Raw genomic sequence first — 22,745 nt, 5'->3', positions numbered from 1 at the left:
ATAATAAAAAATAAATTAAAAAAAAAAAAAAAAAGAAATGGCGGCCGGGTGCGGTGGCTCAAGCCTGTAATCTCAGCACTTTGGGAGGCTGAGATGGGCGGATCATGAGATCAGGAGATCGAGACCATCCTGGCTAACACGGTGAAATCCCGTCTCTACTAAAAAAATACAAAAAACTAGCCGGGCGAGGTGGCGGGTGCCTGTAGTCCCAGCTACTCGGGAGGCTGAGGCAGGAGAATGGCATGAACCCGGAAGGCGGAGCTTGCAGTGAGCTGAGATCAGGCCACTGCACTCCAGCCTGGGCGACAGAGTGAGACTCCGTCTCAAAAAAAAACAAAAGAAATGGCAATATAAAAAAGATGTAAACTGAGACATCAAAATATCAAAATGTGGGGGAATTATGTGAAGAGTGTTTGGTGTTAGTTTCTTTTCTTCATAATCAAAATTAAAGTTGTCATCAGTTTTATTGTGTTTTCCTTGAGAAAGTCTCACTCTGTTGCCCAGGCTGGAGTGCAGTGGCGCATACTGGCTCACTGCAACCTCTGCCTCCCGGGTTCAAGCAATTCTCCTGCCTCAGCCTCCTGAGTAGCTAGAATTACAAGCATGTGACACCACACCTAGCTAATCTTTGTATTTTTAGTAAATATAGGGTTTCACCATGTTGGCCCAGGCTGGTCTCAAAGTCCTGACCTCAAGTGATCTGCCTGCCTCGGCCTCCAAAAGTGCTGGGATTACAGGCACGAGCCCACTGAGCCTGGCCTGAATTTGGTTATTTCTTTAGGTCCATTTTCTTAATACAAAACTTACTATGTATTTCAGATGCAAAAACCTATCTTTCCCATTCAAATAATCTTTTAGAATTAGGTACTGCATTACATGGATGAGAAAAAGAAGAGGATGAAATAAGGACAGTTAATTCCATCTATGTAGACAGTTTGACCTTACATATATAAACTCAATCTTAATCCTTACAACAACCTCATTAGAAAGATACTATTAGTACCCCCATTTTAAGAACAAGGAAACAGACACAGGGAGTTGAGTAACTTGACCATGGTCATTAGCAAGTGACTGGTGGCCCTGGGATTTGAGTGTGGCCCTAAAGTCTGTAGTCTTCACCAAATTTCTAAGCCAAAAGTAGTGGATTAGAGTAAAAGAGTTTAACCATTTCCCAAATGGTCATTCTTTAGGGTCGTGGTTCTAAACTGGGGGCAATTTGTCCCCAGGAATATCTAATGGCAATGTCTGATGATATTTTCAATTGTCGTGACTTGAGTGGGGGAGGAAGGGGAGAGTGCTACTGGCATCTGGTAGGTAGTGGCCACGGATGATGCTAAACATCCTACAATGCACAGGACACCCTCCCACAAAAAATAATCATCTGGACCCAAATGCCATCATAATAAAAGGAGGAAAAAATGACATTTCCCAATTTAGCCTGACTTTTAAAATCATCAAAATCATACTTTAGACATGCCTTATTTTGGGAAAAGGAAATGGTATGCTGCAAAATCTAAAAGAAACACAAGAATAGGAAATTACTATTAGGTAGAAAAAGAAGAAATCATCATTGGGGATGCAAAAGAGGAAAAATCTCCCCAAACTCCAACAACTATGTAGTTAACTAGAAGAAAGGTTACAAATAGGAAACAATAATACTGCTGACTTGAATATCAGCACGTTCCACTAGAGCATGTGACTAAATCTTCCTAAGTCACAAGCCAATTACTATGTGCCAAATTTCTAGTGCAATAAAGGTGTTTTCTTTTTTTTTTTTTCAGATTGTTACAGGTTGATACAGATTTTCTGTATCAACGTTTCATCACTAGTCTATTAAGGATATTATGAAGTTAAATCATTATTCTTTAAAATTCTAGTACCACATTATTCAAGACTTTCTCAGTACCCTTAAAAATGACGTGAGTTTGCTAGTGCCCATCAGATTTGTATTTCATTTTAAAAACAAAAATTGTACCTGATCTTCCATCACAAGGCACCTCACAACTTTTAAATTTAAAATTCCAGTGTTTAAGAGAAATTCAAGTCTTAATAAAGTCCTATCCCTCAATTTATATAAGTTGACTTAAGTCCCAGTCTAAGTATTAATTTTTCTTACAGATGCCCAACTATAGATTGAGCATCCCTAATCCAAAAATCTGAAATGGCCCAAATCTGAGATTTTTTTGAGTGCCAGAATACTGCTACAAGTGGAAAATTTCATACAAGTACTTTGTTTCATATACAAAATTATTTAAAATACTGTATAAAATTATCTTCAGACTATATGAGGTGTATATGGAATATAAATAAATTTCACATTTAGACTTGAGTTCCATCCCCAAAATATCTTGTTGCATATATGCAAATATTTCAAAATCCCAAAAATCCAAAATCTGAAACATTTTGGATTAAGGATACTCAACCTATATTAAATTTCCACAACTTACATGTGAAAAATAGTTCTGAACAACCACACACTTACATAATATTATATGTTGAAGCAAACAGTATTCTCACTAAAAATGTAAAACAAATTTTTCTGATACAATTAGATATCTTTCTAAACTTAACCTCCACCGTTTCTAGCTTTCTTTCAATAATCTCAGTACTTTATCTTGGAGAAAACTCTAACATGTCTTATTAACTCATTTTTTTTCATTCATTAATGTATCTAACAAACATTTAGAGTGCTGACTACTACCAAAGACTATGTTCTTTAACATTTCAATATTAAAAACTTCAATACTTTTCATGCCACTTTTTTTCCACTGAGAGAAACACTAATGAGTTAAAATGTAGGTAGCTTAAATTTGGCTTATTTATCAAAAATAAGTAACATGCCACACCATTTCATAGCGAGGAAATCTGTTCACCTTGTGCGTGTCCAGCTGGGGAGCAATATCATCTGGTGGTTAAAAGAGGCATTCCTGGTGTGAAGTAGTCCAGATTCAAACTGGCTTATACCATGCCAAATGCTAGATCTCTTACCTTACAAATGTTACTTAACATTTTTAAGTAATTGTTTGCTCTGTGAGAAGGGATAATCATGTCTATACCTCATCAGGCTGTTTTAAGAATTAAATTATCAACATAAAGCACTTAGGAAAGTATATGGCATTTGGTAAGTATTATCTATTGTTATGATGTTGAGACAAAATAATTATATATATCCTTAATACAAATTACCATAGTAGAAGTAAATAATACATAAAGAACAAATAAGGATTTCTAAAACTGGACTTACGTCACTAATTTATCACTAGGATGTATATGCTCTAAAAATTCCCTAAGACAGGGTTCCGCAACCCCTGGACCATGGAGTGGTATCAGTCCATGGTCTGTTAGGAGCCAAGCTGCATAGGAGGAAGTGAGCAGAGGAAAAGCAAGCATTACCGTCGGAGCTCCGCCTCCTGTCTGATCAGTGGCAGCATTAGATTCTCATAGGAGTGGTAACCCTATTGTGAACGGTGCATGTGAGGGATGTAGGATGTAGGTTGCACACTGCTTATGAGAATCTAATGCCTGATGATTTGAGGTGGAATAGCTTCATCCCGAAAACATTCCCTTCCCCTCCCCCAGATCATGGAAAAATTTTCTTCCACAAAACAGGTCCCTGGTGCCAAAAAGGCTGGGGATTGCTGCTGTAAGACATAAAGATCTAATGTAGTACCATTATTCTTTTAACACAACATCAGGCCCTGAGACCTGCTTTTAAGCCTTTAGAATTAAAAGTACAAAAAAATAGGGGCCCAGCATAATGGCTTTGATACAGAAGGGCAGCAAAAAGGGCTGTCATGCCATTAACAAGGTGGTGACCTGAGAATATACCACCAACATTCATAAGTGCATCCATGAAGTGGGTTTCAAGAAATGTGCTGACCATGCACTAAAATTTCAAAAATTTGCTATGAAAAAGAAGGGGACTCCAGGTGTGTACAATGATATGAAACTCAATCAGGCTGACTAAGCCAAAAGTATAAACAATGTCCCATACCACATCCATGTGCAGTTGTCCAGAAAAATGTAATGAGGAAGATTCACCAATCAAGCTCTATGTTATTTATATACCTGCCATCACTTTAAAAAATCTACACAGTGTGAATGAGAACTAAGTACTGACTGTCAAAGTATTTTTAAAAGTATTTCATGCCAAACTCCGCAAAATAGGAATTGAAACGAAGCAATATATTCTTCTTTAAATGACCAAACCAAAGCATTTTGTATTTGCTTTATGGGAGTGAGAATTTTTAGAAGAAAAAAACAACTTGCAAACTTCCTTATAAATAATCCAAAATAAAAAGAAAACAAAACTAATAATACTCTTCAATTAACATACTTTATAACACACTTTATGAAGTGCTATTGACTTTGAAATGTTAGATATTTAATATGTCTATGTAAAAAGAGGAGTGAAGATTAGTCTAATAAAACATAGTTATTATAAAAAATGGAAATTCAGATAAGAATGAAATAAATTTGTAAAATGAATATAACCAAAATAAACTAGAGCACCCACAGTCCCAAGAGTACCTATCTCACTAAGTGCTTTCTGGATCTGGACCAACACTTACCACGTCATCATCAGCTAACAAAATTCACATCCATATAGAAAAAAGTACCACTGCCTAGCAACACACAGCCATACTGATGGCCAAAAATAGTGTTTACATTTTGATGCTTGAAAGAAACAAATTTTAAGAAAACATTTCCTCACCTATTATCAGATGGCAGAAGAGAGAGCAAAGCCAAAGCTGAAAGTTTCCTTCTTTCAGGCTGGGTAATGTTGTCCATTCGATCGACCCACATTTCAATCATATTTCCCAAAAGCTGGTCCATCTGAAACAAGAGGAGGAGGCATCTCAAAATACCTAAAATATGTTTTACTTGTGGGTAAATACTTTTAAAGGCTAAAGCCTCATAAGTCATGGTTAAAATTCAATTATAGTAAACCACAGAACTGGAATACCTGAACTGGGGGTAAGTCATGAGCTGGAAACTGATAATTTGAGCATAACCAGAAACTGACTCTAATTAATCCTGAGAGCTAAGTAGACTTATTCAAAACATGTAAGTAGCCCATGAGTGATTTTAGTAATATCATTTAATAAATCACTGCCAATCAGGTACAACGAAAAAATAAACGCATTTTTCAAAATTGTCAACTTGTACTTATAGTTTATTCAACTGGATGATTATTGTTGAATGTTCTCTAATTTGCTAGACTAATTTGCTGCTACTCTCAGAGGAGAGGACAAGTTGCAACCTCAAACTGCAGAGTTTCAAAGGAAAACAAATCAATTATTTCCTAAGACATTTGCGTGCTACACTAAAAATGATGCTAAAACAAATCAACAAAATACAGAACGTGATGGCTAATTTTATGTATAAACTCTGCTGGGCTAAGGTGCTCAGTAGTTTGATCAAACACTAGGCTAGATGTTGCTGTGACAGTATTACATAGATGTGATTAACATTTACAATGAGTTGATGCTAAATAAAGGAGAATGCCCTAGATAATGTGAGTGGGCTTCAACCAATTCATTGAAAATCCTAAGAGCAAAAACAGTATGCCCAGGAAAGAAGAAATTTTGCCTCAAGACTGTAACAGAAATCCTGCCTGAGTTTCCAGCCTGCTATATAAAATTCAGACTTACCAGCCCCACAATTATGTACGTCAGTTCTTTAATCTAACTGTGGAGACAAAAATGACTCCATCTTGAATGCTAATGCAATATGATGGCTTCTGATTAGCCCTAGTCCTGGGAAGGCCTCCTGATTTCTGCTTTATTTACTGTCCCTAGTGTAAGGACAAAGCAATCTTGACTTTACTACACTCATTATAGGCTATGCTGCACATGGCATTCTTGCATATTCTGGAGCACATACACCAATTCCCTATAAAATATAATAAACCTGAGGGTCTGGAAGTAGCAGTGCGAATATCTACCTATCTTGCTGCCGCCTTCTGCTCTCAGTTCTCCCAGTAAAACATCCTTTGCTGACAAACTGCACTAGTCTACCTTGTTCTCTGCTTTCTAGGGCCCTTCAGCGTTTAAGAGCCATTTTGAATACATGGCCCTTTTGCAAACACACACTCTACTGGTTCTGTCTCTATAGGATCTATGAGGTAAAATGCCATCAAGCGTACTGATCACATAGATTGAAACTACATCAGCCAGGCGTGGTGGCTCACGCCTGTAATCCCAGCACTTTGGGGGGATGAGGTGGGCAGATCATGACGTCAAGAGATCGAGATCATCCTGGCCAACATGGTGAAACCCTGTCTCTACTAAAAATACAAAAATTAGCTGGGCGTGGTGGCATGCACCTGTAGTCCCAGCTACTTGGGAGGCTAAGGCAGGAGAATCTCTTGAACCTGGAAGGCAGAGGTTGCAGTGAGCCGAGATCGCAACACTGCACTCCATCCAGCCTGGGTGACACAATGAGACTCCATCCACCCCCTGCAAAAAAAATTAGGCCAATTAATAATCCTACCATGTCCTCTAAGTGTTCAAGTTAAAGGTAGTCACACATCTCTCACTTTAAACCAAAAGCTAGAAATGATTCAGCTTGGTGAGAAAGACATGTCAAAAGCTGAGATAGGCTGAAAGGCCTCTTGATGCAAACAGGCTGTTAATCCAAAGGAAAAGTTCTTGAAGAAAATTAGAAGTGCTACATCAGTGCACATATAAATGATAAAAAAGCAAAACAGCCTTACTGCTGACATGGAGAAAGTTCCATTAGTCTGCATAGAGGATCAAATCAGTCACAACATTCTCATAAGCCAAAGCCTAATCCAAAACAAGGCTCTAATTCTCTTTAATTCTATGAAGGTTGAATGAGGGGAGAAAGCTGCAGAAAAAAAGTGTGAAGACAGCAGAGGATGGTTCATGAGGTTTAATAAAAGAAGCCAGCTGGGTGCAGTGGCTCACGCCTGAAATCCCAGCACTTTGGGAAGCCAAGGCAGGTGGATCACAAGGTCAGGAGTTCAAGACCAGCCTAGTCAAGATGGTAAAACCCCGTCTCTACTAAAAATACAAAAATTAGCCAGGCGTGGTGGTGGGCGCCTATAATCCCCGCTACTTGAGAGGCTGAGGCAGAGAATTGCTTGAACCCGGGAGGTGGAGGCTGCAGTGAGCCGAGACCGCGTGACTGCACTCCAGCCTGGGTGACAGAGCCAGACTCCGTCTCAACAACAACAACAACAACAACAAAAGCCACCTCCATAAGATAAAAGTGGAAGGCGAAGCAACAAGTGTTGATGTGGAAACTGCAGCAAGTTATTCAGATCTTGCTAAGATCTCTGAGGAAAGTGGTTACACTAAACAACAAGTTTTCCATGTAAATGAAACAGCCTTCTACTGGAAGAAGATGCAATCCAGGACTTTCACACCTAGGGAGGAGAAGTCAGGGACTGGGTTCAAAGCATCAACGTGTCCACAGACTGACTTTCTTATTAGGAGATAATGTAGCTGGTGACTTTCAGTTCAAACCAATGTTTATTTACCATTCTAAAAATCTTAAATCCCTTAAGAATTACTCTGTACCTACTCTGCCCGAGCTCTCTAAATGGAACAACAAATCCTAGATGACAGCATATCTGCTTACAGCATGGTTTGCTGCTATTTTAAGCCCACTTTTGAGACCTATGGCTCAAAAAAAAAAAGATTTCTTTCAAAATATTACTGTTCACTGACAATGAACCTGGTCACCCAAGAGCTCTGATGGAGATGTACAGGAGATTAATGTTGTTGTTTGTATGCCTGCTGACACAACATTTATTCTGCAACTCACAGATCAGGAAGTCATTTCAAACTTCAGTCTTATTATTTCAGAAATACATTTCATAACGCTATAGCTACCATAGGGAGTGATTTCTCAGATGGATCTACGCAAAGTCAATTGAAAACCTTCCGGAAAGAATTCACCGTTCCAGGTGCTATTAAGAACATCTGTGACCCATGGGAGGAGGTCAAAACATCAACATTAACAGGAGTTTGGAATAACTTGATTCCAACTCTGATGGATGATTTTGAGGAGTTCAAGACTTTGTTGGAGAAATAATTGCAGATATGGGGGAAATAGTGAAAACTACAGTTAGAAATGAAACCTCAAGATGTGACTAAAGTTTTACAATTTCATGATAAAGCTTGAACAGATTAGGAGTTGCTTTTCTCTTTTTTTTTTTTTTTTTTTGAGACAGAGTTTCAGTCTTGTTGCCCAGGCTGAAGTGCAATGGCGGGATCTCAGCTCACTGCAACCTCCGCCTCCCGGATTCAAGCAATTCTCCTGCCTGAGCCTCCCAAGTAGCTAGGATTACAGGCATGTGCTACTATGCCTGGCTAATTTTGTATTTTTAGTAGAGACAGGGTTTCACCATATTGGCCAGGCTGGTCTCAAGCTCCAGACCTCAGGTGATCCACCACCTCGGCCTCCCAAAATGCTGGGATTACAGGTGTGAGCTACCACGCCCAGCCGTGACGAATTGTTTCTTATGGATGAGCAAAAAACAAAAACAAAGAGTGGTTTCTTAAGATGGAATCTACTCCTGGTGAAGATGCTGTGAACACTGCTAAAATAACAACGAATGATTTAGAATATTACATAAACTTAATAAAGTAGCAGCAGAATCTGGGAAGATTGACTCCAATTGTGACAGAATTTCTACTGAGGACCAAATAGTCCATCGTCATCATTAAAAAAAATGAAGTTTCAGTGATTCTGTTATCACTACCAAAACAACCTACTGTTCTTTATCCTTTGCCTGCAACTTCCTTCCATCCTCTTTTATTTTTCCTTTTCTTGCTCTCTGAGGACCATTTAGTCTTCAGTAGAATTTTTGTCAAAACTGGAGTCAATCCTCTCATTCGTGAAGGGAAGAGTCAATTGATGCAGCAAACTTCATTTGTCTTATTTTAAGAAACTGTGACAGCAGCCCACACCTACAGCAACCACCACCCTGATCAGCCAGCAGTCATCACTATCAAGGCAAGACCATCTACCAGGAAAAACATTCACTGAAGGCTGAGATCACTAGAATTTTCTAGCAATAAATTATTTTTAATTAAGGTACATACACTGTTACTTTAGACATAATACCATTGCACACTATTAATATACTACAGTATAGTGTAATTATAACTATATGCATTGGAAAACCAAAAAATTTGTATGACTTATGTTATGAAGATACTCACTTTATTGTGGTAGTCTGTAACCAAACTCACAATATCAAGTATGCCTATACAAGTTTTCTAAGATGTCAGAAACAAATCTAGAATGTAATAATACTCTCATACTAATAATTTTCTGGTGTTTTTATTAAATATTTTATCCCTTCAAATATTCTATTAAAACTACATAGTAAATGGTATTGAGAAAATGCTGATAGTATTTAAATGCTTTTTGTTCATTTTGACAGTTAAAAAATCAAACACAACTGTCTATTGTCAATTCATTATGGTCCTTTACTTTTTTCCCTGATTGTTGCAAAAATTCTTTACTTTTGCCAGTGGAATTTTAATAGGAAATAACGGACATTCTGATAAAATATAATTTAGACCCTTCAACTCCTAATAATTCTTAAGCATCTTTGCTCCCAAACTTTATATTACTAGCAATAGTAAGCCACTATATTTTTGTTGAAATAGTAAAAGTTTCTTTATTCCAGGAATAAATACCAATTTTAGTTTGCAATGAATCCTATATTTACAGCAGTTATTGAAGACTTTTAAAATTGTTAAATATACCAGAAGATGTCCTAAACTGCAGATTATTGATAGTTTATTATTGATAAAAATTTCTTCACTGTACTCCTGCAGATTCAAAACATGTGTTTACAATATTTAAAAGGAATGCTCAATTTTTATAGTAAAATTTATACCATTAATTGTAACACTTATCAAAGCCACTTTTTACCCTGTTTGCTAATTTGCAGGATTTATGTCAATATTTTAACAACTGGTATGACCACATTGACACCTATCAGCTGAATATCAGTTCTGGGCTGCAGAATTTATAATTAGTTTAACAGAGATTCAGAACAGATTTCTAAAACCACAGTACGTTGAGCCTTGGTATAAAGTTCTAGGTGACTTACTATAATTCTAGCCCAACAAATGAAAAAACAAACAAAAAAATAGAAGGCAGAGAAGAGAGGGCTAAGAGTTCTTTTCAGCCACAGTTTGAGTATGGACAATGCAGGAAACATACGAACCAGTCAAACCTCATCAGTGTAACATGACAAATATCAAACCAGCTGTCCAATCCAGAAGACCAAATGTCTAATCCAGAATAAGAACACAGCATTCTGGAAAGGAATGTATTCTAGGTACCAGCACAATGAAGTGTGGATATAAAAACAATATAGAATTGGGAAGAAAAAGAGGGACAAATAGGCATTGTAAGATCTGGATTAGCCCACTAGCCTATAGATGGAGGCATGACAGTATTTCCCTTACATTTCTATTACTGATGTACTGTAAAAACAAATGATATGTCAATGGGAAGTGAGAGACCACGGGTATATTTTAAGTTCCTAAGCAAGAAAGAGCTCATGCCAGGCAAGGTGGCCCACCCCTGTAATCCCAGCACTTTGGGAGGCTGAGGTGGATGGATCACCTGAAGTCGGGAGTTCAAGACCAGCCTGACCAACATGGAGAAACCTTATCTCTACTAAAAATACAAAATTAGGCGGGCATGGTGGCGTGCACCTGTAATCCCAGCTACTTGGGAGGCTGAGGCAGGAGAATCGCTTGAACCTGGGAAGCGGAGGTTGCAGTGAGCCAAGATGGTGCCATTGCACTCCAGCCTGGGCAACAAGACTGAAACTCCGTCTCAAAGAACAAACAAACAAACAAACAGACAAAAACAGGGCTCATGACCGTCTCAGAGTTGTTATCAAGGATATAGAGACACTGACAATAATGTTTAGATAACACATTGAGGGGCACCCACAAGTGAGGCCAAGAATTCAAATGGGATCTAGGTGACTGAGGCGAAAGCCCAAGATATTCAAGGGGACAGGATCCTCATGCACCAAGGGATTTTAGAAAGGGCTGGACATGTGAATAAATCTAACAAGAATACTGAGCCCTCATCAAGTAGAAGTTTTGTAAAATAATCACAAGCTACAAAAAAGCCACAAAACAAACAATCAAAACCAATTACAGTAGGAATCTGGGGGTGGGGGAGTGGAAGGAGTATCCAAGACTAGGAGAGCAAGGAAAGGAAAGATAAAGGAGGATGGAAAGAAGATGAAAGGAAATTGCAGGAAAGGACAATGAAAAGTAATACAAAGTAGGTTGTTTTGGTAATGATACCAAAATCGCTGAAACTTCATTTTTTAAAAAAATTCTCATTTTAAATTTTTTTGTTTTAAAAAACTATTTAAACTTTTTTTTAGAGACAGAATCCTGTTCTGCTGCCCAGTCTGGAGTGCAGTGATCATAGCTAAACGCAGCCTCAAATTCCGGGGCTCTGATTTTTTTTAGTTTTTGTAGAGTTGGAGTCTCGCTTTGTTACCCAGCCTGGTCTTAAGCTCCTGGCTTAATCCTCTCACCTAGACTTCTCAAGGCACTGTGATTACAAGGCATGAGCCACCACACCTGGCCACTGAAACCTTAAAATGTGTTTGCTTTCAAAGTTACCAAGCAGTAACTGGAGTAGTCCTCACATGATACTTTAATTACATGATAAGGAAAGCTAAGCCATTTTATTTATTTTTATGTATTTACTTATTTTTGAGACAGTCTTGCTCTGTCTCCCAAACTCGAGAGCAGTGGTGCGATCTCAGCTCACTGCAACTTCTGCCTCCCAGGTTCAAGCGATTCTCCTGCCTCAGTCCCCCAAGGAGCTGGGATTACAGGTGCCTGCCATCATGCCTGTCAAAAGCTAAGCCATTTTAATTACTCAATAAGATGTAATTTTTTTTTTTTGCATTATGATGTAATATTTTAAAGCTAACAGCACCCCAAAGAAATATATTAATGTTAAATTACATTTAACTGACTTAATATCTCACTGGATTGCATTTGTATTTAATCAGATCAAATGTTGATATGGAATCATATGACATTTTTTTTTTCCTTAATTAAAAACTAGATAGAAAAAAACTGAAGGTGGCTGGACACAGTGGCTTATGCCAGTAATCCCAGTGCTTTGTGAGGCAGGGGCAGGAGTATCTCTTGAGACCAGGAGTTCAAGTCTAGCCTAGGCAACATGCAAGGCTGTATGTCTACAAAAAATTTTAAATATTAGCCAGGTGTAGGGCCGGTTGCAGTGGCTCATGCCTGTAATCCCAGCACTTTGGGAGGCCAAGGCGGGCAGATCACAAGGTCAGGAGATCAAGACCATCCTGGCTAACACGGTGAAACGCCATCTCTACTAAAAATACAAAAAATTAGCCGGACGGGGTGGCTGGCGCCTGTAGTCCCAGCTACTCAGGAGGCTGAGGCAGGAAAATGATGTGAACCTGGGAGGTGGGGCTTGCAGTGAGCCGAGACTACACCACTGCACTCCAGCATGGGCGACAGAGCAAGACTCTGTCTCAAAAAAAAAAAAAAAAAAAAAATTGCCAGGTGTGGTGGCACGCATCTGTAGTCACATTTACTTGGGAAGCTAAGGTGAAAGGATCACCTGAGTCTAAGAGTTTGAGGTTGCAGTGAGCTATGATTGTGCCATGCATTCTAGCATGGATGATAGAGTAAGACTCAGTCTCTAAAAATTTTTAAATAACACAGCAAATTTTTAAAATTTAAAAACATAAAAAAGTTAAAAAAAAAAAAAAAAGACATACCATGTTCATGAACTGGTGAAATGAATACTGTTAAAATGACCATGCCACCGAAAGTAATCTGCAGATTCAATGCAATCGCTATCAAAATACCAATTATATCCTTCAAAGAAATAGAAAAAAAAAATTCGTATGGGACCATAAAAAATCCCAAATAGCCAAAGCAATGCTGAGCAAAAAGAACAAAACTAGAGGCATCACATCACCATATTTCAAAATATACTACATAAGCCAGGTGCAGTGGCTCAGTCCTGTAATCCCAGCACTTTGGGAGTCCAGAGCGGGTAGATCACTTGAGGTCAGGGGTTCGAGATCAGTCTGGCCAAAATGGTGAAACCTCGTCTCTACTAAAATACAAAAAGTAGCCAGACATGGTGGCATGTGCCTATAAGCCCAGTTACTGGGGAGGCTGAGTCAGGAAAATTGCTTGAGCCTGGGAAGCGGTGGTTGCAGTGAGCCAAGATTCTGCTACTGCACTCCAGCCTGGGCCACAGAGCTAGACTCCATCTCCCCCCCCAAAAAAAAAAAAAAAAGTGTGTGTGCGTGTGTGTGTATAACAAATACAATATATATACTACAAATATAGTAACCAAAATAGCATGGTACCAGCATAAAAACACACACAGACCAACAGAACAGAGAACCCAGAAGTAAATCCATACATTCACAGCCAACTGATTTTAGAAAAAGGTAGCATGAATATTCATGGAGAAAGAACAGTTACTTCAACCACAGTGCTAGAAAAACTGGATATCCATATGCAGAAGAATGAAACTAGACCCCTATCTCTGGTGATATACATAAGTCAACTTTAAATGAACTAAAGACTTAAAATGTGAGACCCACAAATATAAAATTACTAGAAGAAAACAGGGAAAACACATCAGGACACTGGTCAGAGAAAAGATTTTATGAATAAAACCTCAAAAAAATAGGCAACAAAAAGAAAAACAGACAAACGGGATTCTATCAAACTAAAAAGCTTCCATACGGCAAAAGCAACAAACAACAGAGTAAAAGGACATCTCACAGAATGGGAGAAAATAGTTGCAAATTATACATCCAACAAAGGATTACTTTCCGAAATACACAAAGAACTCAACCAACAGCTAAATAAAAATAATAATCCATTTTAAAAGTAGAACAATTATCTGAATAAAGAGCTCTCAAACAAAGAAATACAGATGGTCAACAGGTACATGAAAAAATGGTCAACATCAGCCAGGCGCAGTGACTCATGCCTGTAATCCCAGCACTTTGGGCAGCCGAGGCGGGCAGATCCCCTGAGGTCAGGAGTTCGATACCAGTCCGGCCAACATGGTGAAACCCCATAGCCAGGCAGGGTGGTGGGTGTCTGTAATCTCACCTACTTGGGAGGCTGAGGCAAGAGAATTGCTTGAACCTGGGAGGCAGAGGTTGCAGTGAGCCGAGATCGTGCCACTGCACTCTAGCCTAGGTGACAGAGTGAGACTCTGTCTCAAAAACAAAACAAAAAAAGGATCAACATCAATAGTCATCAGGGAAGTGCAAATCACAACCACAATGAGATATCATCTCACTCTAGTTAGAATGGCTATTATGAAAAAGGCAAAAAATAACAAATGCTAGAAAGGATGTAGAGCAAAGGGAACTTAGGCACTACTGGTGGGAATGTAAACTAGTATAGCCATTATGGAGAACATCATGAGTTTCCTCAAAAAACTACAAATTGAACTCTTGTATGATCCAGCAATCTCACTACTGGATATATATCTCCAAAAGAATTGTATTGAAAAGACACCTGTTCCCTCATCTTTATTACAGCACTGTTCAGAATAGCCAAGATATGGAATTAACCTAGGCACCCATCTACAGATGAATGGATACGGAAAATATCTCACACACACACACACGAATACTATTTGATCTCAAAAAAGAATGAATTCCTGTCATTTGTGGCAACATGGGTGAGGCTAGAGAGCATTATGTTAAGTGAAATAAGCCAGGAACAGAAAGATAAATACTGCATGTTCTCACTTCTCATGTAGAAGCTAAAAAAGATGACCTCAAAGAGGTAGACAGTAGAACAGTGGTTACTAGAGACTGGGAAAGGTAAGGGGAAAGTGGGGAGAGAGAGAGAGATTGGTTAAAAGATAAAAAAAATCACAGGTAGATAGGAGGAATAAGTTCTAGTGTTCTATATAGCACTGCAAGATGACTACAGTTAACAGTAATATATAGTTTCAAATAGTGAGGAGGAGGCTGTTGTATGTTCCCAATACAGAGAAATAGTAAGTGTTTGGGGTAATAGATATGTCAATTACCCTGATTTGATCACTATACACTGTATGTATAGAAATATCACTATGTACTCCATAAATGTCTACAACTATTATGTGTCAATTAAAAAAATTTAAGAGATTAATCTGTAACTTTGGTGATTAAATATTTACTCATTGTGACCTCAGATTGAATCTTCATGAACTAATGCAAGGAAAGAAGGACACATATTTCAAGAAATGTTGGAAACATGACCAGGCCCCTCATGGAAACAAGAAAATGAATACATAGTAATGGCATTCTGATGTTTCCTCTGGATCATTTTAATTTTCTCTCTTATGTTCTTAAATATTTTTAGTTATCCGGTAATCTCAGCACTTTGGGTGACCAAGGTGGGAAGATCACTTGAGCTCAGAAATTTGAGAACAGCTTGGACGACACAGCAAGACCTCATCTCTACTAAAAATTAAAAAAAAAAAAAAAAAAAGGCCGGGCGCGGTGGCTCAAGCCTGTAATCCCAGCACTTTGGGAGGCCGAGACGGGTGGATCACGAGGTCAGGATATCGAGACCATCCTGGCGAACACAGTGAAACCCCGTCTCTACTAAAACTACAAAAAAACTAGCCGGGCGAGGTGGTGGGCGCCTGTAGTCCCAGCTGCTTGGGAGGCTGAGGCAGGAGAATGGCGGGAACCCGGGAGGCGGAGCTTGCAGTGAGCTGAGATCCGGCCACTGCACTCCAGCCTGGGCGACAGAGCGAGACTCCGTCTCAAAAAAAAAAAAAAAAAAAAAAAAAAAAAAGAACTAAAAAATATGTATTATCCCATTTCAATTAAAATTAATAAGCTAATAAAAAATATACCCTATTTATTTATCAAAACAAAGGTGGGGAATCTCTGATTAGTCTAATTCTAGAAAAGCTACATATATTTAAAAATTTGTACTTCCTTATTCTGGATTTCCTTATATTAGAAATAGTTGTATTTGTTTTCAGCCATAAACCAAAAGATTTTAAAAATTGTCTCCAATGTAGATATACTGGTCAAGTATACCCTATCTTCTATATCATATAAATCTTAATAAATGGATTAATGACTTACAGCATAATCTTATTTGAATTATCATATATATAGTCTTAAATCACCTCACTGAAAAACCCATTCCAAACTTACTCTGGTAATAGATATCAGTCACAATTTTTAAAAGTAAACCTTTGCTAAAAAGGTCATTTCCACAATAATCAGAACAGAAATTCTCTCAATCTGTGACATTAAAAATAAGTTAACTAAAGAAATAATACAAAGATGTTACATCACTCCATGCAAAATACCCGTTTTCAGATTCTGTATCAGTGAAGAAAAACAGCAGCTATAAACAAACCAACATTATATTCTATGGCTAAGCAGAATAAAATCACCTATTTTGAGCGAGGACAAAAATTTGTAAGTTTCAACTGCCACTTACAGATTCCTTTTTCTATCTCAAATTATTGATATAGCATAAAGATTTAAAATGTAAAGGTCTAAATATTATAAAGCGACTTTTACAAAGACTCATTATTTCATCAAACTGTTTCTAATTTATATTTAGATAAAGACTTCCTTAAATTTAAGTACATTGATTCTTACCTCCTGATTAAATTTATGGGCCATCTCATTAAGTAGTGAAGAAAAAAAACTAGTGTTTTGTAGTAGAACTCGACCCATAACTCCAAGATACGTGGACATCACTACAGGATACCTCTGTACAATTTAAAAAAAAAACTCGTAAAATTGTGTTATAGTACAAGTATAAACAATCTCTGACACAATAACAAGCAACACGGATATAAAATAACATTCTCCTCCATATTACTTCCTTTAGAATGAACTGTCAATATTGCCTGAGTTCTAACTTACTAAATACATGTATGAATTATATGCATCATCTATCTATACATATATATATATATGTCCAATAAAGAGAAAGAAACAATATTTACCAATTTCATATATTACTTTTTTTTTTTTTTTTTGAGATGGAGTTCACTCTGTCACCCAGGCAGGAGTGCAGTGGTATGATCTCGGCTCATTGCAATCTCCGCCTCCCAACACTGTATTACTTTAAATACTCATAACACACACAGGTCTATGGATCTATTTAAGAGAGCTGTTCTTAGAAAATAACCAGTGGTTTAACATATTCAGTCTATACCAGCATTAACACTATCCTGTCCCCCTCATATTCTTAGTAGTCAAGCATTGGAATTAAGCCATTCACCATTCCTGTACTTCAAATGACTTTTGTGTGAACATACATGCATATGTTTGAAAGAGACATGTCAAAGAAAATCTATGCTTCCCTGTGTGGAACAGGAAAAGACAAAGGCGTCTAACTGCCCTGAAAATTTAACGTAATTTAATATGATCCAAATGACAAGAAAAGTTTTCCTTCTGCATCTAATAGAGTAATTAAAATTAGAATCCTATAGTCTAATACTACCTTTGGAACTTAAAGAAAAATCTTACCTCCCCTTCTATAATACCCTTGAAAACATAGGGTAAAATCGGTTGAAACATTTGCGGACCTAATATTGGGTTCACTTTAAGGGCATTTTCTACAACCTAAAACCCAGAAAGAAACATTGGTGATAATACTGAAAGTCATTCCTTTATGAAAAACACATGTAAGGAAACAATACACTAAAATAAATATCACAGACCAAATTTAAGAATGCAGAGTACGCAATATTCCGACACCAGACACACTTTTACAAGGTAATCCATTTTAAAATTGCAGTTTGATATGAAGTATATATTTACACACAGCTATATATCTTGCATACAACTGTATTTAATCACATTGTAATAACATAGGTATCACATGCAGTTAATGTAATTCTTACCCTTGCAATTTAAACAAATAACCCTTAAAAATGATGCACTAATAGAGGCAGCAAAAGGCATTTTTAAAATATTGGCTTTTTGATAGCTAAACAGGAAGTTAGTAACACCTATACTCACTGCCCAGAAATAAATCCACATTTAAGTCAATCAATAAATTGGAGGAAAAAGGCATGTGGCATATATACTGCATATTTATTAAATTAGAAATCATATTTCATTAATAATTACACTGTTAGTCATGAGTATTGATTGTTACATGTGAAAACAACATAGAAATTATTTTGATATGAGTGAGATGTTTCTTCTATAACAAAAATGGGTAAGCATGAAATTCAAAGCAGGGTGGAGGCTTTTTGTTTATTGTTGTTTTAAGTTTTAGGAGGAGAAGAATGCAGTGGTCAGGAAACAGCAAAAAGGACCAAAAAGGACATTTACCCCACACTTCCAGCCCAAGTGCTTGCGAGGTGGGGAAGGAAACAGATACCATCTGAGAGGGTTGTGGGCAAGGAATAGCCTCAGGGTAGAGCCAAGTTTCCCTTATGACTTCTATCAATGATTCTCAAGATTGACTACTGACATTTTGAATGAAGAGAACCATTTACTGTGCATAGTCATCCCATGCATTGAGGGAGATTTAGCATCTTCCAGTGTCTGCTTACTGTGTGCCAACAGTGTACTCCAAAAATTATGACCATCAAGAATACTTCCAAGCATTTCAAAACAGTCCCAAGGTAAGCAAGTAGCATTCATGGTTGATAACATTTGCTGCTGCTCTAATTTTGAGCAAGAAGTGAAGGTAATGTCCAAATAAAAGATTAAAAATATAAAGACTTTACTGTGGGGTAAGCACTATATATGCTACTACTAAGAGATACAGGTTCACAAGATATCAATTCCTGATTAAAAAGCAAGAGAAGATAAAATTTGAAACAATAAAATTTTATCTCAATAAAGTTTATTTTTGGGGGGAAAAAACACCAAAACTAGATCTGGGAAAAAAAGATTAACATGGAAAATATACAGATAAGCTAGCAGATTGAGAGAGTCATAGAGGCAGATATCACCAGACAGTATTTATCTGTGAGTAGAAAGTAAGGCCACCTGCCCATTATTAAATACATGTATAATTTCACTCCCATCTCAAACCCTACTAAAATTATAGAAAAAAAATTTTAAGAGGGGGAACATAATTTTAAAAGGACAAGAGGAATGAGAAACATACACTGAAAGCAAGAAAGAAGAAATTCAAGAGGAAACTGACTCATTAAGTCAGAGAAAGCTGAATCCCAAGGTGTCAAAGGAGAAAGCTGAGAAGCAACCAGATTTACTTCATGTAACTTCCCCCACTTTCTCTACTCCAAAAAACACAGAAAAGTAGCAGAACCTTACACTTTTCAGAAGGAGAAAGGGGAAGCTAAAAATAAAAAGAAAGAAAATAAGACTGGTTGAAAGTCTGTCTAAGAAACAGAGTGCTACATATTTTCAACTCTGTAGTATCTGGACAACTGATGCCCAATCCAGGAGAACAAAGACAGTGTATTTTCTATAAAGACTCTAAAAGAGATTGCTTCCAGACTAAAAGAGCTCATCAGTGCCCAACAGAATGCATTTAAATAAACTTACATCACGGCGCCTCATTCTAAAATTTCAGAATAGGAACAAGAAGCAGCAGCCACAAACTTGGAAAAGAAGGAGCCCCAAGGTGGGAGTCAGCATGGCTCTGAAGAGACTTCCCCAAGAAAATTAAAGTAACAGAATCCTTGATGTGTCTGAACATATTGGACATCTGTCAGACAGTTCAGTGAACATAAAAAAAATTATACCAAAAAAAAAGGGTAAGTATTACTTCCAGGGAATACAAAAGATTGTACAGAAAAGGAGAAGTAAACACAGCTGACTACATGTCTCAGCTTTGAATAGGAAATATAGGAATCATGATGTAAACACTGAATTTTGATTACTTGGAGGACGAAGGCACAGAGGAAGTGCAAAGGCGGTATCAATACATACTGCCTACAATTAACAACTCATGAAGGAATAACACAGGGGTGTTATTTCCAGATCTGATCATAGATACAAAAGAATCAATTGGCTCCAAACAATAAAAGTGGTTGTCTCTAAGCAAGGAAAAATGGCAGAAAGACAGCTGACTACAGTGTTTTTCTTTAAGAAACATTATACATCTGTCTAGTTGACTCTAAACTATGTCATATAAAATTCTGATTAAAATTTTAAAAACAAAACGGTTTGAAGAGAATTTATAGTAATAATACAGAGCTGTGGCTGGCCCCAATCCACAGGAATCTTTATAGTTTTATTTGGCAGCGGGGAGCAGGGGGTTGTGTCAAGGGGATATTTAGAATTAATGTAAGGATTAAATAATCCCCACATAAAGCAGTATCTGATTGAGTAAATAAATAACATAGTCGTATACACAAATATTTCAGGGATAAAATAGAGTTTTTGTGGTCTAAAAGGTCAGGAACCATAGCTAGAGAAGTTTCTGAAAGAAAAATATCATTATCAGACTTGGGTGCAGAGGGTATGGGACAGAATCAAGAGAAAATTCAGAATTAGAACTGGCAACATACAGAAAAGCTGAACAGTGGACCAAAGGTGAAAAAGTCTTTCACTGCTTCTAGTTTTCCTGTTTGGTCAAATGGATACAATTGTGGTGTCAATAATAATAATGACATTCCATTCTGATATACTGAATTTGAGGTGCCTGTGGGAAACCCATACGAAATGGTCCTATATTTTTTCTCTTACACTGAAAAATGCCAGGTCCTATAACCTTATTTCTTTCTACTATTCATATATGAGTTTCAAAATAACAATACCAATATTACTGATGACGATAACACTATTGAATGCAATTACAAACATTTTTTTGTTTAACATTACATCCCACCAGGGATATACATGTGAAATACTATGTATTAAAATGACTTGAAATATTCTTCTCAAATAACTATGCCACCAACATCGTAACAGTTAGATTCAAATGTTTCAGTCTGTTTTGTATCTTCAGTAATTTTTTCCCCCTAAATCATACTTTACCTCTACATGGTTCCAAACTCTAAAATATAAAACAGATATACATCTTGACAGATCTAGTTTCACCCTCTCCTCCTCTTTTTGCTAGATAGCTACTTTAATTACCTGGTTTATTCTTCCACTGCCTTCTTCCACTTTTTAAACAGAAGAAAACTAGAGACACCGCTCCTTGTTTATATTCGCAAACTCATATAGAGATTTTCTTCATTTCTTTTTAATGGAATGCACAGTACTCCACTGTATACCTAACAAGATGTGGTACTTCAATCATCCAATTACCCATTACTAATTGTTTTTTGACAACATTTTGTTATTACAAAAAGAACTTTTGCACTTTAAACCCATTCCCTTTCAAAATATACCTGCAACAGATTGTGTTCTTAAAACTTTAGTGAAAAATGCAGGATTTAACAATTTACTTGACTTACGCTTACACTGTATACAAAGTGATTAAACGCATAGATCCTGAAGTCAAAACGCCTATGTTATATTATGGTTCCAATGCTAACTGTCAGCCTTGAAAAAATTATTCACCACTTTGTGATTTAATTTCTCATCTGTAAGACTGGGGAAAAGAGCAGTACTATCATCATATGTTTATGTAAGGATTAAATAAAATCTATGTTTTGTATGCTTAGAATGTGTAGCACGTGTTAAGTGCTAGTATGAGCTACTATTATTACAGAATAAGTTATACCTTAAAAATATTTGTGTCATCTTACGTCTAATCACAGTGAAAAAAAGAAACTTGGCTTGACATTGCTTAATACGACCACGACCAGAATGAGAATTCAAAGTCATAGTAGTATGGCTATAATATTGACAAATTTCAAATTAAAGAAATGTTAACAATTTAGAGTATTTTATCATATAATTGTATTTCTCTAGATAACATGTTGAGTCACAAAATAAAGTAAATTCTATTCTTTGCTCTATACCATTTGCTCCAAAAGCAGGCATACCATACTGGGCTCTCTATCCAATTTTCCTAACATTGTAATTTTCTGCTTCAAAGAACAAAGAAGTTACTTGCAGATACTGTCAGAAATTAGTGTAACTGGCATTTAGTAAAAAATATATTTAAAATGTTATACAGCATACTATATTAAGAAATGGTATCTGAGAGATACTAAAAATGAAAATGAGCTAATATTAAAAACTATTGTTATTGTTATACTAGAATTCTAAGAACAGGAAAATGCCAAAAATTTTGAGAGTTTGCCCAGTCTTCAAATATAGCAGTAAAATGAAAGCACTATTGTCCTAAAATAGTCCTTAACATAAAAATACAATTTATTCATGATAATGAATATATTTTTAGTATTTAACATCCATTTATTAAATAATAAAATCTAGTTTCTAAGATTTTTAAACCAAACATACAGACTGAGCTATAATAATATTTGTATAAAAATACCATCTTAAACACATATTATCAGATTCTCAGTTTTTCATTCTTTTTCTTTTTTTGAGGTTGCGGTGAGCTGAGATCACACCATTGCACTCCAGCCTGGGCAGCAAGAGCGAAACTCTGCCTTAAAAAAAAAAGAAAGAAAGAAAGAAAGGAAAAAAGAGAGATGCTGTCTTGTCATGTTGCACGGAAGGCTGGAATCGAACTCCTCAGCTTAAGTAATCTTATAACCTCAGCCTCTGAAGTAGATAGGATTAAAGGCACACACCACCATCTCTGACTCAAAATTTCTTAATTCAAGTGTTTGTATCCTAATGATAATTTACTGTTGGCATACTTACG

The 22,745-nt window shown here is 36.9% G+C and overlaps 1 protein-coding gene across 9 annotated transcripts in view; it reads right to left on the bottom strand.

Annotated features, from left to right (window-relative positions):
- Positions 1-22,745, bottom strand: part of IPO11 (importin 11) — a 229,617-nt gene that overhangs the window by 73,871 nt on the left and 133,001 nt on the right. For all 9 annotated transcript variants that reach the window (XM_015140096.3, XM_015140095.3, XM_001083045.5 and 6 more), the window contains 3 exons: positions 17,558-17,653; positions 16,679-16,792; positions 4,715-4,836 (listed from right to left, as the gene is read on the bottom strand). In XM_015140096.3, coding sequence (XP_014995582.1) covers positions 4,715-4,836; positions 16,679-16,792; positions 17,558-17,653 — 332 coding nt within the window. The remainder of the gene's footprint in view (positions 1-4,714; positions 4,837-16,678; positions 16,793-17,557; positions 17,654-22,745) is intronic.

The sequence above is a fragment of the Macaca mulatta genome, chromosome 6, assembly GCF_049350105.2.
Source record: "Macaca mulatta isolate MMU2019108-1 chromosome 6, T2T-MMU8v2.0, whole genome shotgun sequence".
Taxonomy (NCBI): Eukaryota; Metazoa; Chordata; class Mammalia; order Primates; family Cercopithecidae; genus Macaca; species Macaca mulatta.
This window is presented reverse-complemented; position numbering and strand designations above follow the sequence as displayed.